At 36.4% G+C, this 22046-nt stretch overlaps 1 protein-coding gene across 6 annotated transcripts in view; it reads left to right on the forward strand.

Annotated features, from left to right (window-relative positions):
* MIPOL1 (mirror-image polydactyly 1) overlaps positions 1 to 22046 on the forward strand; it is a 372872-nt gene that overhangs the window by 153418 nt on the left and 197408 nt on the right. For 5 of the 6 annotated variants that reach the window (XM_032180229.2, XM_058429762.1, XM_058429760.1 and 2 more), the window contains exon 10: positions 14805 to 14912. The exons of the other annotated variant lie outside the window; for it this stretch is intronic. In XM_032180229.2, the coding sequence (XP_032036120.1) occupies positions 14805 to 14912 (108 nt within the window). The remainder of the gene's footprint in view (positions 1 to 14804; positions 14913 to 22046) is intronic. 6 annotated transcript variants of the gene reach the window in all.

The following is a 22046-nucleotide window of genomic DNA, read 5'->3' on the forward strand; positions in this document are numbered from 1 at the left end:
CTCCTTCCCTTCCCTTAGTCTATTCTTTTTTTCCTTTTTTTGTTTTTTGTTTTTGGACAGAGTCTCACTCTGTCACCCGGGCTGGAGAGCAGTGGCACGATCTCAAGCTCACTGCAGCCTCTGCCTCCTGTGTTCAAGGGATTCTCCTGCTTTAGCCTCCTACAGGCGGTGCCACCATGCCCGGCTAATTTTTTTTTTTTTTTTTGAGATGGAGTTTCGTTCTGTTGCCTAGGCTGGAGTGCAATGGCAGAATCTCGGCTCACTGCAGCCTCCACCTCCCAGGTTCAAGCGATTCTTCTGCCTCAGCCTCCCGAGTAGCTGGGACTACAGGTGCCTGCCACCACACCCAGCTAATTTTTGTATTTTTAGTAGTGACGGGTTTTGCCATGTTGGCTAGGCTGGTCTTTTACTCCTGACCTCAGGTGATCCGCCCACCTTGGCCTCCCAAAGTGCTGAGATTACGGGCATGAGCCACCGTGCCCGGCCACTGTGTCTATTCTTAACAGCAGGCAGTGTGAATGTACAGTAATGTCAAACAAATTATGTGGCTTCTCTACTCAAAACCCTTTAGAAACTTTCCATCTCACTCAAAGTAAAAGCCGTAGTCTTTACAAGAATCTCAAGGCTCTGCTGACCTCATCTCCCACTCTTCTCCTCCCCCTTGCTTACTTCATTCATTCCTGCTACAAGATTCTCTTTGCCATTACTCAAATATGCCAAATAAGTTTCCACCTTGGGGCCTTTGCACTTACTGTTCCTTCTGCTTCAACCACTCCTTCCAAAGATATGCAAGATATACTGCTATGTCTTCTTAGACTCTGTATTCAAATATCTTCTCAATTGTGTCTTTTCTATTTGAAATTGCAAAGTATTTCTTTACTCTGTTGGCACTCTGTATGCCTTTAACCTGTTTTTCTTCAACATTTTTCACCTTTATCATTCTATATATTTCATTTACTTATTTCGTTTATTGTCTCTTTTCCCCAACTAGAATGTGAACTCCATGAGAGTGCATTTTTACCTAGCTTCTTAAATGCTGTATCCACAGCCATATACAGCTGCCTGGAACAGAGTCATTGCTTAATATTGGTTGAAAAAAATGCACTTCAGAATAGGCGTTCCTTGGAGGAGAAAAGAATGGTGATATTTAAGCAGGGATAGATTAGTTACATAGTTCTAATATTTTGTTTTTTAAAAATCTGAATTATGAAAGATTAATTTACATTTGGTAAACATTGGTGATAAGTATAACAGTTTGTATTATTTCCTGTCTCTTTCTGTATTCTCTTTCTTCTTTTCAGAAACAGGGTCACACTCTGTCGACCAGGCTGGAATGCCATGACAAGAGCATAACTCATTGTAGCCTTAAATTCCTGAACTCAAGTAATCTTCCCACTTCAGCCTCCCTAATGGTTGGGACTACAGGTGAAAGACTCCGTGCCTGACAAATTTTTTAATTTTTATTTTTGTGGAGGTGTGGTGTCTTGGTAGGTTCCCTGGTTGGTCTTGCACTCCTGGCCTCAAGTGGTTCTCCTGCCTCAAACCCCAAAGTGCTGGGGTTACAGGCATGCACGACTGTGCCCAGCCCATTCTGCTTTTTCTTTTCTTTATTTTTTCTTTCTTTCCTATTTTTTTTTACTTTATATATTTAACAATTTTTTTTAATTTTTAATTTTTGTGGGTACCTAGTAGGTATATATAAGGTACATGAAGTGTTTTGATATAGGCGTGCAATAATCTTGGGGTATCCATCCCTTCAAGCATTTATCCATTGTGTTACAAACAATACAGTTGCATTCTTTTAGTTATTTTTAAATAAACAGTTATCATTGATTATAGTTACCCTATTTTACTGTCAAATATTAGGTCTTATTCATTCTTCCTAACTCTTTTTTTTGTACCTATTAACCATCCCACTTCCCCCCAGCCCTCAACTACCCTTTCCGGCTTCTGGTAGCCATACTTCTAATCCCTGTGTCCATGAGTTCAATTGTTTTGATTTTTAGATTCCACAAATAAGTGAGAACATGCGATGATCTCTTTCTGTGCTTGGATTGTTTCAGTTACCATAATGATCTCCAGTTCCATCCATGTTATTGCAAATGACAGGATCTCATTTTTTTATGATTGAATAGTACTCCACTGTGTATACCTGTGCCACATTTTCTTTATCCAGTGATCTGTTGAACACTTAGGGTGCTTCCAAATATTGGCTATTGTGAACAGTGCTGCAACAAACATGGGGGTGCAGATATCTCTTCAATATACCGATTTCCTTTCTTTGGAGTATATACCCAGTAGTGGGATTGCTGGATTATATGGTAGCTCTATTTTTAGTTTTCTGAGGAACCTCCAAAATTTTCTCCATAGTGATTGTACTAACTTACATTCTCACCAACAGATGGGCAATTTGCAAGTATTTTCTCCCATATTGTCTCTTCACTTTGTTGATTGTTTCCTGTGCTGCGCAGATTTTTAACCTGATGTGATCCCATTTGTCCATTTTTGCTTTGGTTGCCTGTGCTTGTGGGATATTGCTCAAGAAATGTTCACCCTTTTCCCACATGCTCACCAGCATTTGTTATTACCTGTCTTTTAGGTAAAAGCCATTTTAACTGGAGTGAGACAATAATCTAATTGTAGTTTTGATTTGCATTTCTTTGATGATCAGTGATATTGAACACCTTTTCATATGCCTGTTTGCCATTTGTATGTCATCTTTTGAGAAATGTCTATTCAATTCTTTGGCTGTTTTTTTTTTTTAAAATCAGATGATTAGATTTTTTCCAATGGAGTTATTTGAGCTCCTTATATATCCTGGTTATTAATTCCTTGTCAGATGGATAGTTTGCAAATATTTTCTCCCGTTCTGTGGGTTGTCTCTTCTCTTTATCGATTGTTTCCTTTGCTGTGCAGAAGATTTTTAACTTGATGTGATCCCATTTGTCCATTTTTGCTTTGGTTGCCTGTGCTTGTGGGATGTTGCTCAAGAAATTTTTTTTTCTTTTTTTGTTTTTGTAATTATACTTTAAGTTCTAGGGTACATGTGCACAATGTGCAGGTTTGTTACGTAGTTATACATGTGCCATGATGGTTTGCTGCACCCATCGACTCGTCATTTACAGTAGGTATTTCTCCTAATGCTACCCCTCTCCCAGCTTCCCACCCCCTGACAGGCCCCCGTGTGTGATGTTCCCCGCCTATGTCCAAGTGTTCTCAGTTTTCAGTTCCCATCTATGAGTGAGAACATGTGGTGTTTGGTTTCCTGTCCTTGTGATAATTTGCTGAGAATGATGGCTTCCAGCTTCATCCATGTTCCTACAAAGGACATGAACTCATCCTTTTTTATGGCTGCATAGTATTCCATGGTGTATATGTGCCACATTTTCTTAATCCAGTCTATTATTGATGGGCATTTGGGTTCATTCCAATCTTTGCTACTGTGAATAGTGCTGCAATAAACATACCTGTGCATGTGTCTTTATAGCAGCATGATTTATAATCCTTTTTGTATATACCCAGCAATGGGATCACTGGGTCAAATGCTATTTCTAGTTCTAGATCCTTGAGGAATTGCCACACTGTCTTCCACAATGGTCGAACTAATTTACACTCCCAACAAGTGTAAAAGCGTTCCTATTTCCCCACATCCTCTCCAGCATCTGTTGTTTTCTGACTCTTTAATGATCGCCATTCTAAATGGTGTGAGATGGTATCTCATTGTGGTTTCGATTTGCATTTCTCTGATGACCAGTGATGATGAGCATTTTTTCAGTGTCAGTGGGCTGCATGAATGTCTTCTTTTGAGAAGTGTCTGTTAATATCCTTTGCCCACTTTTTCATGGGGTTGTTTTTTTCTTGTAAATTTGTTAAAGTTCTTTGTAGATTCTGGATATCAGCCCTTTGTCAGATGGGTAGATTACAAAAATTTTCTCCCTTTCTGTAGGTTGCCTGTTCACTCTGATGGTAGTTTCTGTTGCTGTGCAGAAGCTCTTTAGTTTAATCAGATCCTATTTGTCAATTTTGGCTTTTGTTGCCATTGCTTTTGGTGTTTTAGTCATGAAGTCCTTGCCCATGCCTATGTCTGGAATGGTGTTGCCTAGGTTTTCTTCTAGGGTTTTTATTGTTTTAGGTCTAACATTTAAGTCTTTAATCCATCTTGAATTAATTTTTGTATAAGGTATAAGGAAGGGATCCAGTTTCAGCTTTCTACATATGGCTAGCCAGTTTTCCCAGCACCATTTATTAAATAGGGAATCCTTTCCCCATTGCTAGTTTTTGTCAGGTTTGTCAAAGACCAGATGGTTGTAGATGTGTGATGTTGTTTCTGAGGGCTCTGTTCTGTTCCATTGGTCTATATATCTGTTTTGGTACCAGTACCATGCTGTTTTGGTTACTGTAGCCTTGCAGTGTAGTTTGAAGTCAGGTAGCGTGATGCTTCCAGCTTTGTTCTTTTTGCTTAGGATTGTCTTGGCAATGTGGGCTCTTTTTTGGTCCCATATGAACTTTAAAGTAGTTTTTTTCCAGTTCCGTGAAGAAAGTCAGTGGTAGCTTGATGCGGATAGCATTAAATCTATAAATTACCTTGGGCAGTATGGCCATTTTCATGATATTGATTCTTTCTATCCATGAGCATAGAATGTTCTTCCATTTGTTTGTGTCCTCTTTTATTTAGTTGAGCAGTGGTTTGTAGTTCTCCTTGAAGAGGTCCTTCACATCTCTTGTAAGTTGTATTCCTAGGTATTTTATTCTCTTTGTAGCAATTATGAATGGGAGTTCACTCATGATTTGGCTCTCTGTCTGTTATTGGTGTATAGGAATACTTTTGATTTTTGAACATTGATTTTGTATCCTGAGAATTTGCTTAATTTGCTTATCAGCTTAAGGAGATTCTGGACTGAGACGATGGGGTTTTCTAAATATACAATCAGGTCATCTGCAAACTTTGACTTCCACTTTTCATAATTGAATACCTTTTATTTATTTTCTTGCCTGATTGCCCTGGCCAGAACTTCCAACACTATGTTAAATAGGAGTGGTGAGAGAGGGCATCCTTTTGTTGTGCCGGTTTTCTAAGGGAATGCTTCCAGTTTTTTCCCATTTACTATGATATTGGCTGTGGGTCTGTCATAAATAGCTCTTATTATTTTGAGATACATTCCATCAATATCTAGTTTATTTTGAGTTTTTAGCATGAAGAGCTGTTGAATTTTGTCGAAGGCCTTTTCTGCATCTAATGAGATAATCGTGGTTTTTGTCATTGGTTCTGTTTATGTGATGGATTATGTTTATTGATTTGCATATGTTGAGCCAGCCTTGCATCCCAGGGATGAAGCCGACTTGATCTTGGTGGATTAGCTTTTTAATGTGCTGCTGGATTCGGTTTGCCAGTATTTTATTGAGGATTTTCGCATCAATGTTGATCAGGGATATTGGTCTAAAATTCTCTTTTTTTGTTGTGTCTCTGCCAGGCTTTGGTATCAGGGTGATGCATGCCTCATAAAATGAGTTAGGGAGGATTCCTTCTTTTTCTATTGATTGAAATAGTTTCAGAAGGAATGGTACTATCTCCTCTTTGTACCTCTGGTAGAATTCGGATGTGATCCATCTGGTCCTGGACATTTTTGTTTGGTAGGCTATTAATTATTGCCTCAATTTCAGAGCCTGTTATTGGTCTATTCAGAGATTCAAGTTCTTCCTGGTTTAGTCTTGGGAGGGTGTATGTGTCCAGGAATTTATCCATTTCTTCTAGATTTTCTAGTTTATTTGCGTAGAGGTGTATATAGTATTCTCTGATGGTAGTTTGTATTTCTGTGGGATCAGTGGTGATATCCTCTTTATCATTTTTTATTGGGTCTATTTGATTCTTCTCTCTTTTATTCTTCATTAGTCTTGCTAGCAGTCTATCAATTTTGTTGATCTTTTCAAAAAACCAGCTCCTGGATTCATTGATTTTTTGAAGGTTTTTTTTGTGTCCCTATCTCTTTCAGTTCTGCTCTGATCTTAATTATTTCTTGCCTTCTGGTAGCTTTTGAATGTGTTTGCTCTTACTTCTCTAGTTCTTTTAATTGTGATGTTAGGATGTCAATTTTAGCTCTTTCCTGCTTTCTCTTGTGGGCATTTAGTGCTATAAATTTCCGCCTACACACTGCATTAAATGTGTCCCAGAGATTCTGTTATGTTGTATCTTTGCTCTCATTGGCTTCAAAGAACATCTTTATTTCTGCCTTCATTTCATTATTTACCTAGTAGTCATTTAGGAGCAGGTTGTTCAGCATTTATGTAGTTGTGCAGTTTTGAGTGAGTTTCTTAACCTTGAGTTCTAATTTGATTGCACTGTGGTCTGAGAGACAGTTTGTTGTGATTTCTGTTCTTTTACATTTGCTGAGGAGTGCTTTACTTCCAATTATGTGGTCAATTTTAGAATAAGTGCAATGTGGTGCTGAGAAGAATATATATTCTGTTGATTTGGGGTGAAGAGTTCTGTAGATGTCTATTAGGTCCACTTGGTGCAGAGCGGCATTCAGGTCCTGGATATCCTTCTCTCTCCTGGTTAACCTTCTCTCTCATTGATCAGTCTAATATTGACAGTGGGCTGTTAAGGTCTCCCCTTACTATTGTGTGGGAGTCTATGTCTCTTTGTAGGTCTTTAAGGACTTGCTTTATGAATCTGGGTGTTTCTGTATTGGGTGCCTATATATTTAGGATAGTTAGCTCTCCTTGTTGAATTGATCCCTTTACCATTACGTAACGGCCTTTTTTGTTTCTCCCTCTCTCTCTTTTTTTTTTTTTTTTTGCTCTCGCTCAGCCTGAAGTGCAGTGGCACAATTTCGGCCCAATGCAAGCTCTGCCTTCCCCGGGTTCACGCCATTCTCCTGCCTCAGCCTCTCAATTAGCTGGGACTACAGGCGTCCACCCCCACGCCCAGCTAATTTTTTGTATTTTTAGTAGTGTCCAGGTTACACCATGTTAGCCAGGATGGTCTCAATCTCCTGACCTTGTGATCTGCCCACCTTTGCCTTTCAAAGTGGTCTTTGTCTCTTTTGATTTTTGTTGGTTTAAAGTCTTTTATCAGAGACTAGGATTTCAGTGCCTGCTTTTTTTTGCTTTCCATTTGCTTGGTAGATCTTCCTCCTTCCCTTTGTTTTGAGCTATGTGTGTCTCTGCATGTGAGATGGGTCTCCTGAATACAGCACACTGATGGGTCTTGACCCTATCCAATTTGCCAGTCTGTGTCCTTTAATTGGGGCATTTAGCCCATTTACATTTAAGATTAATATTGTTATGTGTGAATATGATCCTGTCATTATGATGTTAGCTGGTTAATTTGCCCGTTAATTGATGCAGTTTCTTCATAGCATTGATGGTCTTTACAATTTGGCATGTTTTTGCAGTAGCTAGTACTAGTTGTTCCTTTCTGTTTAGTGCTTCCTTCAGGAGCTCTTGTAAGGCAAGCCTGGTGGTGACAAAATCTCTCAGCATTTGGTTGTCTGTAAAGGATTTTATTTCTCCTTCACTTATGAAGCTTAGTTTGGTTGGATATGAAATTCTGGGTTGAAAATTCTTTTCTAAGAATGTTGAATATTGACCCCCACTCTCTTCTGGCTTGTATGGTTTCTGCCGAGAGGTCAGCTGTTAGTCTGATGGGCTTCTCTTTGTGGGTAACCTGACCTTTCTCTCTGGTTGCCCTTAACATTTTTTCCTTTATTTCAACCTTGGTGAATCTGATAATTACGTGTCTTGGGGTTGCTCTTCTCAAGCAGTATCTTTGTGGTGTTCTCTGTATTTCCTGAATTTGAATGTTGGCCTGCCTTGCTAGGTTGGGGAAGTTCTCCTGGATGATATCCTGCAGAGTGTTTTCCAACTTGGTTTCATTCTCCCCATCACTTTCAGGTACACCAATCAAATGTAGATTTGGTCTTTTCACATAGTCCCAGATTTCTTGGAGGCTTTGTTTGTTTCTTTTTACTCTTTTTTCTCTAAACTTCTCCCCTTGCTTTATTTCATTAATTTGATCTTCTACCACTGATACCCTTTCTTCCACTTGATTGAATCGGCTGCCGAAGCTTGTGCATGCGTCACGACATTCTTGTGCCATGGTTTTCAGCTCCATCAGGTCATTTAAGGTCTTCTCTACACTGTTTATTCTAGTTAGTTGTTCGTGTAACCTTTTTTCAAGGTTTTTAGCTTCCTTGCCATGGGTTAGAACGTGCTCCTTTAGCTTGGAGAAGTTTGTTACTACTGACCTTCTGAAGCCTACTTCTGTCAACTTGTCAAAGTCATTCTCCATCCAGCTTTGTTCCATTGCTGGTGAGGAGCTGCGATCCTTTGGAGGAGAAGAGGCACTCTGGTTTTTAGAATTTTCCGCTTTTCTGCTCTGGTTTCTCCCCATCTTTATGTATTTATCTGCCTTTGGTCTTTGATGTTCTTGACCTACAGTTGGGGTTTTGGTGTAGGTGTCCTTTTTGTTGATGTTGAAACTATTCCTTTCTGTTTCTTAGTTTTTCTTCTAACAGTCAGGTCCCTCAGCTGCAGTCTGCTGGAGTTTGCTGGAGGTCCCCTCCAGACCCTGTTTGCCTGCGTATCACCAGTGGAGGCTGCAGAACAGTAAATATTGTAGAACAGCAAATATTGCTGTCCAATCCTTTTTCTGGAAGCTTTGTCCCAGAGGGGCATCCAGCTGTATGAGGTGTCTGCCGGCCCCACTGGGGGGTATCTTCCAGTTAGGCTACATGATTGTCAGGGACCTACTTGAGGAGGCAGTCTGTCCATTCTCAGAGCTCAAGAGCTCAAACGCCGCTCTGGGAGAACCACTGCTGTCTTCGGAGCTATCAGACGGGGACATTTAAGTCTGTAGAAGTTGTCCGCTGCCATTTGTTCAGCTATGCCCTGCCCACAAAGGTGGAGTGTATAGACGCAGTAGGCCTTCTGAGATGCGGTGGGTGCTGCCCAGTTCAAGTTTCCTGGCTGCTTTGTTTACCTACTTAAGCCTCAGTAATGGTGGATGCCCCTCCGCCAGCCAAGCTGCAGCCTCACAGGTCGATCTCAGACTCCTGGGCTAGCAGTGAGCCATGCTCCGTGGGCATGTGACCTGCCGAGCCAGGCATGGGAGAAAATCTCCTGGTCTGCCGGTTGCTAAGACCGTGGGAAAAGCATAGTATTTGGGCTGGAATGTCCCATTTTTCCATGTACAGTCTGTTACTGCTTCCCTTGGCTAGGAAAGGGAAATACCCCCGACCCCTTGCGCTTCCCGGGTGAGGTGACACCCCGCCCTGCTTTGGCTCACCCACTGTGGGCTGCACCCACTGTCTAACCAATCCCAATGAGATGAACTAGGTACCTCAGTTGGAAATGCAGAAATCCGCAATCTTCTACGTGGATCACGCTTGAATCTGCAGACTGGAGCTGTTCCTATTTGGCTATCTTGGAATGGAAACCAAGAAATTTTTGCTTAGACCAATGTCCTGGAGATTTTGCCTTGTATTTTCTGTAGTAGTTTCATAATCTGAAGCCTTAGATTTAAGTCTTTCATCCATTTTGATTTGATTTTTGTGTATGGCAAGGGTTAGTTGTCTAGTTTTATTCTTTTGCATATGGAAATCCAGTTTTCCCAGCACCATTTATTGAAGAGACTGTCTTTTCCCCAGTGTATGTTCTTGGCACTTTTGTTAAAAATTAGTTCACTGTAGGTGTGTGGATTTGTTTCTGGGTTTTCTATTCTGTTCCATTGGTCTATGTGTTTTTAGGTCAGAACCATGCTGTTTTGTTTACTCTGGCTCTGTAGTATAATTTAAAGTGAGGTAAAGAGATTCCTCCAATTTTGTTCTTTTTGCTTAGGGTAACTGTGGCTCTTCTGAATCTCTTCTGGTTCCATATACATTTTGGGATTGTTTTTTCTATTTCTGTGAAGAATGTCATTGGTATTTTGATAGAGATTGCATTGAATCTGTATATTGCTTTGGGTAGCACCTACATTTTTACAATATTGACTCTTCCAATCCATGAACATGAACTGTCTTTTCATTTTTTTGGTGTTCTCTTTAATTTCTTTCATCAGTGTTTTATAGTTTTCATTATAGAGATCTTGTATTTCTTTGGTTAAATTAATCTGTTGGTATTTAATTTCATCTGTAGCTGTGATAAATGGGAGTGTTTTCTAAAATTTCTTTTTCAGATTTTTCACTGTTGTCATATAGAAATGCTATTGAGTTTTGTATGTTGATTTTGTATCCTGCAACCTTACTGAATTTGTTTATCAATTCTAACAGTTTTTTTGTGTGTATGTGGAATCTTCAGGTTTTTCCAAATATATGATCATATCATCTGCAAACAAGGATAAGTTGACTTCTTCCATTCCAGTTTGGATCCCCTTTCTTTCTTTACTTTTCTTTTCTTTTCTTTTCTTTTCTTTTCTTTTCTTTTCTTTTCTTTTCTTTTCTTTTCTTTTCTTTTCTTTTCTTTTCTTTCTTTCTTTCTTTCTTTCTTTCTTTCTTTCTTTCTTTCTTTCTCTTTCTTTCTTTCCTTTTTTTGTCAGATTGCTCTGGCTAGGACTTCCAGTACTATATTGAATAACAGCGGTGCAAGTGGGCATCCTTGTTGTTTTCCAGATCTTAGAGGAAAGGCTTTCAGTTTTTCCCCATTCAGTATGATGTTTGTTGTGGGTCTCTCATATGTGGCTTTTATTATGTTAATGTACATTCCTTCTATACCCAATTTTTTGAGTGTTTTTATCATGAAGGGATGTTAAATTTCATCAAATGCATTTTCAGCATCTATTGAAATGATCATATGGTTTTTGTCCTTCACTCCGTTGACGTGATGATTGATTTGCATATGTTGAATCATCCTTGCATCCCAGGGATAAATCCTACTTAGTCATGATGCATGATCTTTTTAACGTATTATTGAACTCATTTGCTAGTATTTTGTTGAGGATTTTTGCATCAATATGCATCAGAGATATTGGCCTACAGTTTTCTTTTTTTGATGTGTCTTTGTCTTGTTTTGGTATTATAATACTGGCCTTGTAGAATGTGTTTGGAAGTCTTCCCTCTCCTTCTGTTTTCCAGAATAGTTTGAGTAGGATTGCTATTTGTTGTTCTTTAAACATTTGTTAGAATTCAGCAGTGAAGCCATCAGGTCCAAGGCTTTTCTTTACTGGGATGCTTTTTATTATGGCTTCGATCTCATTTCTTGCTCTTGGTCTGTTCAGGTTTTGGATTTCTTCCTGGCTCAATCTCGGTGGATTGTTTGTGTCTAGGAATGTGTCCATTTCTTCTAGACTTGTCAACTTATTGACATATAGTTGCTCATAGTAGCCACTAATAATCCTTTGAATTTCTGTCGTATTGTTTATAGTATCTCTTTTCATCTTTGAGTTTACTTATTTGGATTTTCTCTCCTTTTTTCTTAGTCTGGCTTTTGTTATATTGATCTCTTGTATTTTTTTTTTCATTTCAAATTTATTCATTTCTGCTCTGATCTTTATTGTTTCTTCTACTAATTTGGGGTTTGGTTTGCTCTTTCTTTTCTAGTTCTTTAAGATGCATTGTTAGGTTGTTTGTTTGAGGTTTTTCTTCTTTTTTGCTGTAGGCTCTTATTGCTGTAAGCTTTCCCCTTAGTACTACTTTTGCTGTATCCTGTAGTCATGTTGTGTTTCCATTATCATTTGTTTCAAGAAGTTTTTCAATTTTCTTCTTAATTTCTTCACCGACCCACTGGTCATTCAGGAACATATTGTTTAATTTTGATGTGTTTGTGTAGTTTCCAGAATTCCTCTTGTTATTAATTTCTAGTTTTCTTCTATTGTGGTTAGAGAAGATGTTTGATATTATTTCAGTTTTTTTAATGTTTTAAGACTTGTTTTGTGACCTAACGTATGATCTATCCATGAGAATACTCCATGTGCTGAAGAAAAGAATGTGCATTCTGCGGCTGTTGGACGAAATGTTCCATAACTATCTAGTAGATCCATTTGATCTATAGTTCAGATTCAGTCTGAAGTTTCTTTGTTGATTTTCTTTATGGAAAATATGTTCATCTCTGAAAGTGGGATGTTGATATATCCAGCTATTATTGTATTGGAGCCTGTATCTCTCTTTAGCTCTAATAATACATGCTATATATACATATATGGGTGCTCAAATGTTGAGTGCATATATATTTAAAATTGCTGTATCCTCTAGCAGAATTGACCACTTTATCATTATATAATGACCTTCTTTGTCTTTCCTTAGAGTTTTTGTCTTGAAATTTGTTTTGTCTTATATAAGCATAGCTACTCCTGCCCTTTCTGTATAATTTAAATGACAAATTTAACAATTAACAATATAAACATTTTGAGAAATTAATTTGGTGAGAATATCAATAAAATTTGAGATGTGATTAAAGGATAGGATCTTTATCTGCTTTATAACTATTTTATGAAATTATAGAGTGGCAGTAATTAATATAGTATGCCACTTCCTGATGAATAAATTGATTAATCCCATTGCTTCAAAACAAATTTCAAAATTACAGAGTTTAATAAAAGTAAAAAGAAACAAACCAGTAGAAATTACACATAAATATGCAATTGTGGGGAATATGTTAGGATTTTCAAGGATAATGTCAAATGAAGAAATAATATAGGATTACATAAATTTAAATAAACATTTAATGTAGTTAAATACGCTGCAAATATTTATTTTACAAGAACATTTAGCATTTATTTCTTGAGCATTAATGAGTGAATTTTTTATGTTTCTACCATGTAGTTTGGAAAAATCCCTATTCCTGGGTGATTTCTAATTTATTTGGAATGAAAATAATAGATGGTCACACAACTCTTGACCATGCATCCTCTTTTTCTTCAGATACACTTCTTAAGTTTCTACTTTCATTTCTTTTCTCCTGTATTCTTCTTTCTCCAGTGTCAGCTTACAAAATCACATGCCCCAAACAAGCCCAACTCAGATGTCAGCAGCTCCATGAAACATTCTTTCTCCCATAGCCAAAATAATCTGCCCCACCTTTGAATCCTTATAGATCATACTTAGTTATTACATTTTAATCTTAATAATTTTATATTAAATTTAATTGAAAATGTAAAGGATAATTTAGTAGAGGATATCTCTACTGTATCGTGGCAGTTAGTGCTATGCCGTGTTCATTTTCTTGGGTCATAATTTGTGTCCTCAGTAACACACACTGTGATTTGATTGCATTCTGACCAAATATTTTGTTACTGGCTATAAAAGACAGAGACACAGTTTAATATGTAGATCATGTGTCTCCTGAAAATAAATGCCACATAATACGTGTCACAAAATTTTCAAGTAAAATTTTAAAAATGTGATAGGTGAAGTAAGTTATCATACAGCTCATGATGGAATAGACATGGCAATGTAAAAAAAGCTGCACTAAGTCAGTATTTTATCATATTTGGAGAATTTAGTTTCAACAAAACTATCTGCTAAATTAAATTATTGTTGATTAGAAATGCCTTGATATTATGGTTATTTTATTTTTAAGTGCGTTTTGATTTTATAATTGTATTATATATGCATGAAGTGTATATACTCAATTTCATATTTGTACGCAAACATCATTCAGCAATCTAAGTCAATATCAGGAGTCTGGTAAGACTTTTTCTTCTAAAACATTTTGTATGTTACTCAAAGTTGTGAAATATTGATACGTACTGCCTAATATTATTTGGGTCAGAGGCAGAAGAAATCAGAGTAGTAAGAAATGTCATTTCGGATGATAGCTGCGTCATGATTGCAACATAATAAGTAATGATTTTTTTTATTCATCCATTATGACAACTATCCATTTGTCAAATAATCTAGAAAGAACTTTTTCCAGATCTTAAATCAGTATGTGTCCTTATTAGTTTGTAAATATTCTAATTTTAAAATAGATAAATTAAGGAATGGTTTTTAACATTTTCCTCAGTGATGGATTTAGTATTTATTTCTTTAATCCCCATGTATCTTCCTATTGTCCTGATTTGCAGCACCCCGTTTTATAGCCTGTGTAATTATTATGTGAAGTGTTTTACATATTTATATTGAAATCTTGTATTCAAATGGCAAGATATTTCAAAAATTTTTTGAACATAGATGCTTCTATTGGCTCATTGAAACTTTTACTTTTTTTTTTTACTTATATTCTCTTATATTCTTTACTTGTATTTCAAACAGGTGAAAGTGGTCATTTCATGTATCTGTTACCACTTTTACTTAAAAGTAAAATTTGGTCAAAATGGGAGAAATTAAAAACACTTAATTCTTTATCTGTTTCCAAGTCTTGACACTCTTTGGCTATTGCTTTTTTCCCTATAAAATTGCTTCCTTAGATATTTCTAAAAACTAGAAATATTTCTGAATGTATACCTTATAATTTTTATTTTTAAGTATTAATAAAATGTGATCATACAATATCATGTTGTAGTTTATTTAGAATCCAATATGATTTTTAGAAGCACACTTTTATTCAACCAACAGATAATCAGAACCATTTGGTCAAAGAAGAAAATAATTTTAAATATGGTTTGACCTTAATTTTATAAAAGTATTTTTGTGATTTATATAACATTCAGATTAATAAACTAACTGAAAATTATAATTGACTTTTTAGAATACTATAAGCATATTTTTATTTATTGTATTTAACATTACTTTTACTTACCATTCATGTTGCAAAAAAAAAAAAACCTTGTCTTTTAGAGAATACAATGATATTATTTACATTAATTCATGCGGCTTGGTGAAAGAAATGCTATAACTCCTTTACTTAATGGGATTCTTCCCCTGTGGCAGTGCAAACGGTTAGAGCAGGAGCTTCATCATCTGAAAGAGCAGAACCAGACTTCAGCAAACAACATGAGACATCTGACTGCTGAAAACAATCAAGAACGTGCTCTGAAGGTAAATCTCCGTTCCTTCTTGCAGGCAAATTAAGGTTGTAAGCCCTTGGTGCCAGCTTTCTGTGCTGCATATATCAGTTGTGTACATTTCAGCAGAAGTGAGCTGTGGTGTTTGCCAACAACCCCTTCTTTAAACACAGATACAGCACCCTTCTGTTATGGTATTATTTTATCTCATGTATGTGTACGTGAAAACAACACATTTTCTGAATTTTGAGTGGTGGTATATTAATAACTTTTGGTACATGTTTATTCTGTTTCTTTTTTATATCATTACCTTTTGTAGTTAATAAAAAGTGACCATATTAAAAGAAAAAAAAATTAAATCATGGGCCTTTGCTTTGCATCAATATTTATTAAAATAATTTTTAAAAGGACTTGTAATATTCACAGAACTGACAGTCCTTGAAGAATATGTGAATGTGTTTGGGAAATGAAGAGGTACTTAGAATGCTACAATAAAAGAGAAAGAAAGATGTTAAATAATAAATTCAACTAGAACTTTAAACAAGTGAAATACACATTTCATGACAAAAAATTCTGTCTCATTGTAATATAGATCGAGTAATTATGAAAAAGGACATGGTTTTAATTCTACTAATTATATTTTTTTCTTAAGGTACTTCTGACTTTTCATTCTACTTTTTATCTTTTGCCCAGTTCCCAGTATAGTGCCTGTACACAGTAGTTGTCTCTACCCTCAGGGTGCTTGCATTCTCATGCTAACCTGTTAAGGTTTAAAAAAAGAAATCCATGAGAAACAGAAAAGATTCATCATTGTTTTTATTGTACAATAAGAAAAGATTTGCTACCAAGAATGTTATATTCTACTTTGCTGTCTTAAATTTGGTTTTTTTGCTGCATATTACAGAGCAATATCATGGCATTAGCTGTGTAATTCACTAAGCTGGAATCATGTACCAAAATTGAGGAAAATGGTGACATTTTAATGTAGAAAATATTTTTAATCTGTCTAAGAAGTATAAGATTTGGTAGAAGTCTGATTTTTCCACAAAATGTATTTAACTTCATTTTGATATTCTTAGTGGTAGGCTTATGATAACTTTGTTATATTTGTTTAATGCACTTTTTGCTTTAGATAGATGAAAACAATAAATGAGAAAGGAACAAATTATAGATTGCTGTGATTATTTCTAATTATTCCCAAGGAATTTACTATTTTATGAAAACTAATAATAATTTTTAAAATGTATACTTGCAAAATAGAAAACAGTATTTGAAAAGCAGCTTCCATAATGTGTGCTAATTTATTGTCAGTGTTAGGGAACAGATTTAATGGGCTTAATATGATATGGCAGTCTCCATTTAAAACAGCACCTAAGATAAAAATTCTAGTGTGTTAAGTATATATTAATTTCATGATCTTTATTCTGGCACTTCTGGTTGTGTGTTTCTGTTTAATTTAATGAAATGATAGGTGCTATTTATGGAGAGAAATAAGGAAATAGATAGAATAATTTTTTTTTTTTTTTTGAGACAGAGTCTCGCTTCATTGCCCAGGTTTGAGTGCAGTGGTACGATCTCGGCTCACTTCAAACTCTGCCTCCTGGGTTCAAGCGATTTTCCGGCCTCAGCCTCCCGAGTAGCTGAGACTACAGGTGCCCACCACCACGCCTGGCTAATTTTTGTGTTTTTAGTAGAGTCGAGGTTTCACCATGTTGGCCAGGCTGGAAATAGATAAGTTCAAAACAAACATTAAACCCCCAGAAGATAGAAATTTCTGCTAACTGATGACTACTATCTAATTTAAAACAATGTAGCTATATTTTCACTCCTGACAAATATACTATATTAAAATCTTTTCTAGTTGCTCATCTTTTTTTTGCAAAAGTCTCAAATTTTTCTGTTGTCTTTTAATCCTTCATAACATTCATTAAGTAAGCTAGCTTAAATTCTTGGTGAAGATGAGAGGAAGAATTAATTTTTTAAAACTGATCAACTCAATCTTTTTTAAGCATCTGTGTTCATTTAAGCTTGTTTTAAAATGGTCTGTCTTGCATAACACTGACTGAATAATTTTTTATTAATTTTATGCCATATTTCCTCATTAGAAGCTCTAAATTTGTTCTGAAAATTAGGTCAATTATAAAACATTTGCTTTATTCTGAATCATTTTTTAAAAATTACCTTCCAGGAAGTTTTTGTTTTTCATTTGATGCATTAATTATAGCACTATGTACCTTTAAGTTGTCATATAAGTTATGAATAATAAGTTTACTACCAAGCTATCTGGTGAGTGAACAGTTTGCCTCCTTTCTGAGCAATGTATTTATCTTTTACAACTTATTTGTAAGTATCATTTTTTGGTTAACTGATTTAATATTTAGTATCTAATAAGTGTCAGGAACAACTCTTTAAAAACAATTCACTGTCTCTAACGCTTTCAGTTTGCCAATAATATTTTTAGTATTTTATTATAAATAGTACTGTTATTAATATCACTATTAAATTCAACTTGAGTAGGGTAAAAACTGAACAATTCATGCTTTATTTTATTGAATTACACTGAAATTCCTAAAGGTGACAGTTCTAGAGATATATTTGGGGGAAAACAATCACAATTAATGGTCGTAGATTACATGAAACTTTCCAAAATAATTATGGCAAAATCAGTTATCACATAAGGAAATACTTTTTAATAATCTAGTGTCATTTTAATAATAATGTCTTTATTTGTTCTAATAACCAGATATTTTTTTCTAAATGACTTTTTATGGTAGAGACTAAGATTAGATTTTTGGTGATCATTTATAAGCATTCTTTTTAACGTAGGATGCAATTATACTAGATAATTTTGCAGGCTAGGCATGGTGGTTCACACCTGTAATCCCAGCACTTAGGGAGGCTGAGGCGGGTGGATCACTTGAGATCAAGAGTTCTACATCAGCCTGGCCAACATAATGAAAACTCGTCTCTACTAAAAAATACTAAAATGAGCAAGGCGTGGTGGTGGGTGCCTGTAATCCTAGCTACTCAGGAGGCTGAGGCAGGAGAATTGCTTCAGCCCAGGAGGCAGAGGTTGCAGTGAGCAGAGATTGTGCCACTGCATTCCAGCCTGGGCAACAGAGTGAGACTGCATCTCAAAAAAAAAAAAAAAAAAAAAAAAAAAAAAAAAAAAAAAAAAAAAATTGCAAGGCATAGCACTGTTTCTCCTACTTTTATGTTTTCTATTTTCCCTAATAACAAGTAAAACACAGTGGTATCTACAGGATAAGGGACTGAATTATACTGATACTAGTATACATATTCTGAAAGTTACGTTTTTTAAAAAACAGCTTATTTTCTTGTTTAAAGTAAATTTTATCTACTTATGTTAAGAAATTGGTTTCTGGAAGAACATGTTTTTGAACATGTAATTTTGTTTGTTTGTTTCTTCGTTCTGAAACAGAGTCTTACTCAGTCACCCTGGCTGGAGTGCAGTGGCTCGATCTCAGCTCACTGCAACTTCTGCCTGCCAGGTTCAAGTGATTCTCCGGCCTCAGCCTCCCAAGTAGCTGAGATTACAGGCATGCACCAGCACGCTGGCTAATTTTTGTATTTTTAGTAGAGACGGGGTTTTGCCACAATGCCCACACTGGTCTCGAACTCCTGGCCTCAAGTGATCCGCCTGCCTCAGCCTCCCAAAGTGCTAGGATTACAGGCATGAGTCACCAAGCCCAGCCTTAAACATATAATGTTTTTAAAATAAATTTGCATTAGATATAAATACGTAGACATCAAACTTAATAAGAAAATTCATATATATTGCCTTTCTATGCTTTTTTTTTTTAATTACACTTTTTAAGTTCTGGGGTACATGTGCAGAACATGTGGGTTTGTTACATAGATATACACATGCCATGGTGGCTTGCTGCACCCATTAACCCATCATCCACATTAGGTATTTCTCCTCCCCTAGCGCCCCAACCCCCAACAGGCCCCCATGTGTGATGGTCCCCTCTCTGTGTCCATGTGTTCTCATTGTTCAACTCCCACTTATGAGTGAGAACATGCGGTGTTCGGTTTTCTGTTCATGTGCTAGTTTGCTGAGAATGATGATTTCCAGCTTTGTCCATGTCCCTGCAAAGGACATAAACTCATCCTTTTTGATGGCTGCATAGCATTCCATGGTATATATGTGCCACATTTTCTTTATCCAGTCTATCATTGATGGGCATTTGGGCTGCTTCCAAGTCTGCTATTATGAACAGTTCTGCAATAAACATAAGTGTGCATGTGTCTTTATAGTAGAATGATTTATAATCCTTTGGGTGTATACCCCGTAATGGGATTGCTGGGCCAAATGGTATTTCTAGTTCTAGATCCTTGAGGAATTACCACACTGTCTTCCACAATAGTTGAACTAATCTACACTCCCAACAGTGTAAAAACGTTCCTATTTCTCCACATCCTCTCCAGCATCTGTTGTTTCCTGATTTTTAATGATCACCATTCTAACTGGCATGAGATGGTATCTCATTGTGGTTTTGATTTGCATTTCTCTAATGACAGTGATGATGAGCTTTTCTTCATATGTTTGTTGGCTGCATAAATGTCTTCTTTTGAGAAGTGTCTGTTCATATCCCTTGCCCACTTTTTAATGGGGTTGTTTGTTTTTTGGGGGGTAAATTTGTTTAAGTTATTTGTAGATTCTGGATATTAGCCCTTTGTCAGATGGGTAGATTGCAAAAATTTTCTCCCAGTCTGTAGGTTGCCTGTTCACTCTGATGGTAGTTTCTTTTGCCGTGTGGAAGCTCCTTAGTTTAATTAGATCCCATTTGTCTATTTTGACTTTTGTTGCCATCGCTTTTGGTGTTTTAGTCATGAAGTCTTTGCCCATGCCTGTGTCCTGAATGGTATTGCCTAGGTTTTCTTCTGGGGTTTTTATGGTGTTAGGTCTTATGTTTAAGTCTTTAATCCATCTTGAGTTAATTTTTGTATAAGATGTAAGGAAGGGATCCAGTTTCAGTTTTCTGCATATGGCTAGCCAGTTTTCCCAATACCATTTATTAAATAGGGAATCCTTTCCCGATTGCTTGTTTTTGTCAGGTTTCTCAAAGACCAAATGGTTGTAGATGTGTGGTGTTATTTCTGAGGCCTCTGTTCTGTTTCATTGGTCTATATATCTGATTTGCCACAAGTACCATGCTGTTTTGATTACTGTAACCTTGTATAGTTTGAAGTCAGTTAGCATGATGCATCCAGCTTTGTTCTTTTGCTTAGGATTGTCTTGGCTATGTGGGCTCCTTTTTGGTTCCATATGAAATTTTAAGTAGCTTTTTCTAATTTTGTGAAGAAAGTTCGTGTTAGCTTGATGGCGATAGCATTATATCTATAAATTACCTTGGGCAGTATGGCCATTTTCACGATATTTATTCTTCTATCCATGAGCATGGAATGTTTTTCCATTTATTTGTGTCCTCTTTTATTTCATTGAGCAGTGGTTTGTAGTTCTCCTTGAAGAGGTCCTTCACATCCCTTGTAAGTTGTATTCCTAGGTATTTTATTCTTTTTGTAGCAGTTGTGAATGGGAGTTCATTTCATGATTTGGCTGTCTGTCTACCCTTTTTAAGAATTATTTTCATTATTATTATAATTTTTTTTAGATGAGCGTCTCACTCTGTCACCGAGACTGGAGAGCAGCGTCACAATCACAGCTCACTATAGCCTCAACCACCTTGGCTTAGTGATTCCCCCACCTCAGCCTCCCACATAGGTGGAATCATAGCATGTGCCACCATACCCTGCTAATTTTATTATTTGTAGAGACGAGGTCTGAAACTCCTGGGCTCAAGTGATCATTCCACTTCGACCTCCCACAGTGCGGGGATTACAGACATGAGCTGCCATGCCCAGCTTCCTTTTTAATTTATTAATTTACCTTCCTACTCACACATTTCCTTCCTACAATTGGAACTGTCCAATGTAATTTCTTGAATCTTCCTTAGATTATAAAAGAGCTCTGATTGTTAATAAAACTTTATTTATTATGTATTATCCTTATGTCCCAATCAACCTAAGAAGAATAACTCATTTCAATCTTGTTGGGTCCCACCCTCTTGACACACTAGTTTTCTTTCCTTCTTCCTGTTCTTCTCTTTTCTCTTCTCTTCTCTTCTCTTCTCTTCTCTTTTTCTTTCTTTCTTTCATTCTCACCATGTTACCCAGGCTGATCTCAAACTCCTGGGTTCAAGCAGTCCTCCTGCCTTAGCTTGCCAAGTAGGCAGTTACAGGCAGTTACTCCTGTGACTGGCTTTCTGTAGTTTTCTGTCACCATATCCCCATTTCTTTTTTCCTCTTTGTTTGCTCTTCCTTACTTAGTCTTAATTGTTAGTGCTTATTTTTCCATCTATTTCTAAAGAATAAATGTTCTCTGGGTTAGTTATTTCCTTATTCTTATTTTTTAAAATAAACTTTGCTTTTTAGAGTAGTTTTAGGTTCACATCAAAACTGTAAAACACAGAGTTTTCATATATTCACTGGTCCCACAGACATACAACCTCTCCCACTGTCAACATCCTGCACCAGAGTGGTACATTTGTTATAGTTAGTGAACCTACATTGACACATCATTATAACCAAAAGTTCATAGCTTACATTAGAATTCGCTTGGTGTTGAACATTGAGTGGCTTTTGATAAATGTATAATGTTATGTAGTCATTATGGTATCATGCAGGACAGTTTCACTGCCCAAAATATCCTCTTTGGTCTGCCTGTTCGTCCCTCCTGACCAGCTTTTTTCTGTTTCCATAGTTTTGCTTTTTCCAGAATGTCATATATTTGGAATTATAGAATATGTAGCCTTTTCATATTGGCTTCTATAACTTAGTAATGTGCAGCATTTAAAATTCCCATATATCTTTTGATGGCTTTATAGCTCCTTTTTTTTTAAGTGCTTAAAATATAGGGCTTTTTTCTCTCTTGCTCAAAAAAAAAATCAGGATATAGTTGCTTAATGTTCTGTCAGTGGCTCATGGGCTAGGAGGTTTGCTGGTGCTAAACTCTCAGCACCAGCTAAATCACATTTAATTGTGTGGATATACCACAGTTTATTTATTCAGTCATCTACTGAAAGGCATCTTTGTTGCTTCCAAGTTTTGACAGAAACTTTATGAATAAAGTTTCTATGAACAC

Source organism: Hylobates moloch, unplaced genomic scaffold, assembly GCF_009828535.3.
Source record: "Hylobates moloch isolate HMO894 unplaced genomic scaffold, HMol_V3 SCAFFOLD_16, whole genome shotgun sequence".
Taxonomy (NCBI): Eukaryota; Metazoa; Chordata; class Mammalia; order Primates; family Hylobatidae; genus Hylobates; species Hylobates moloch.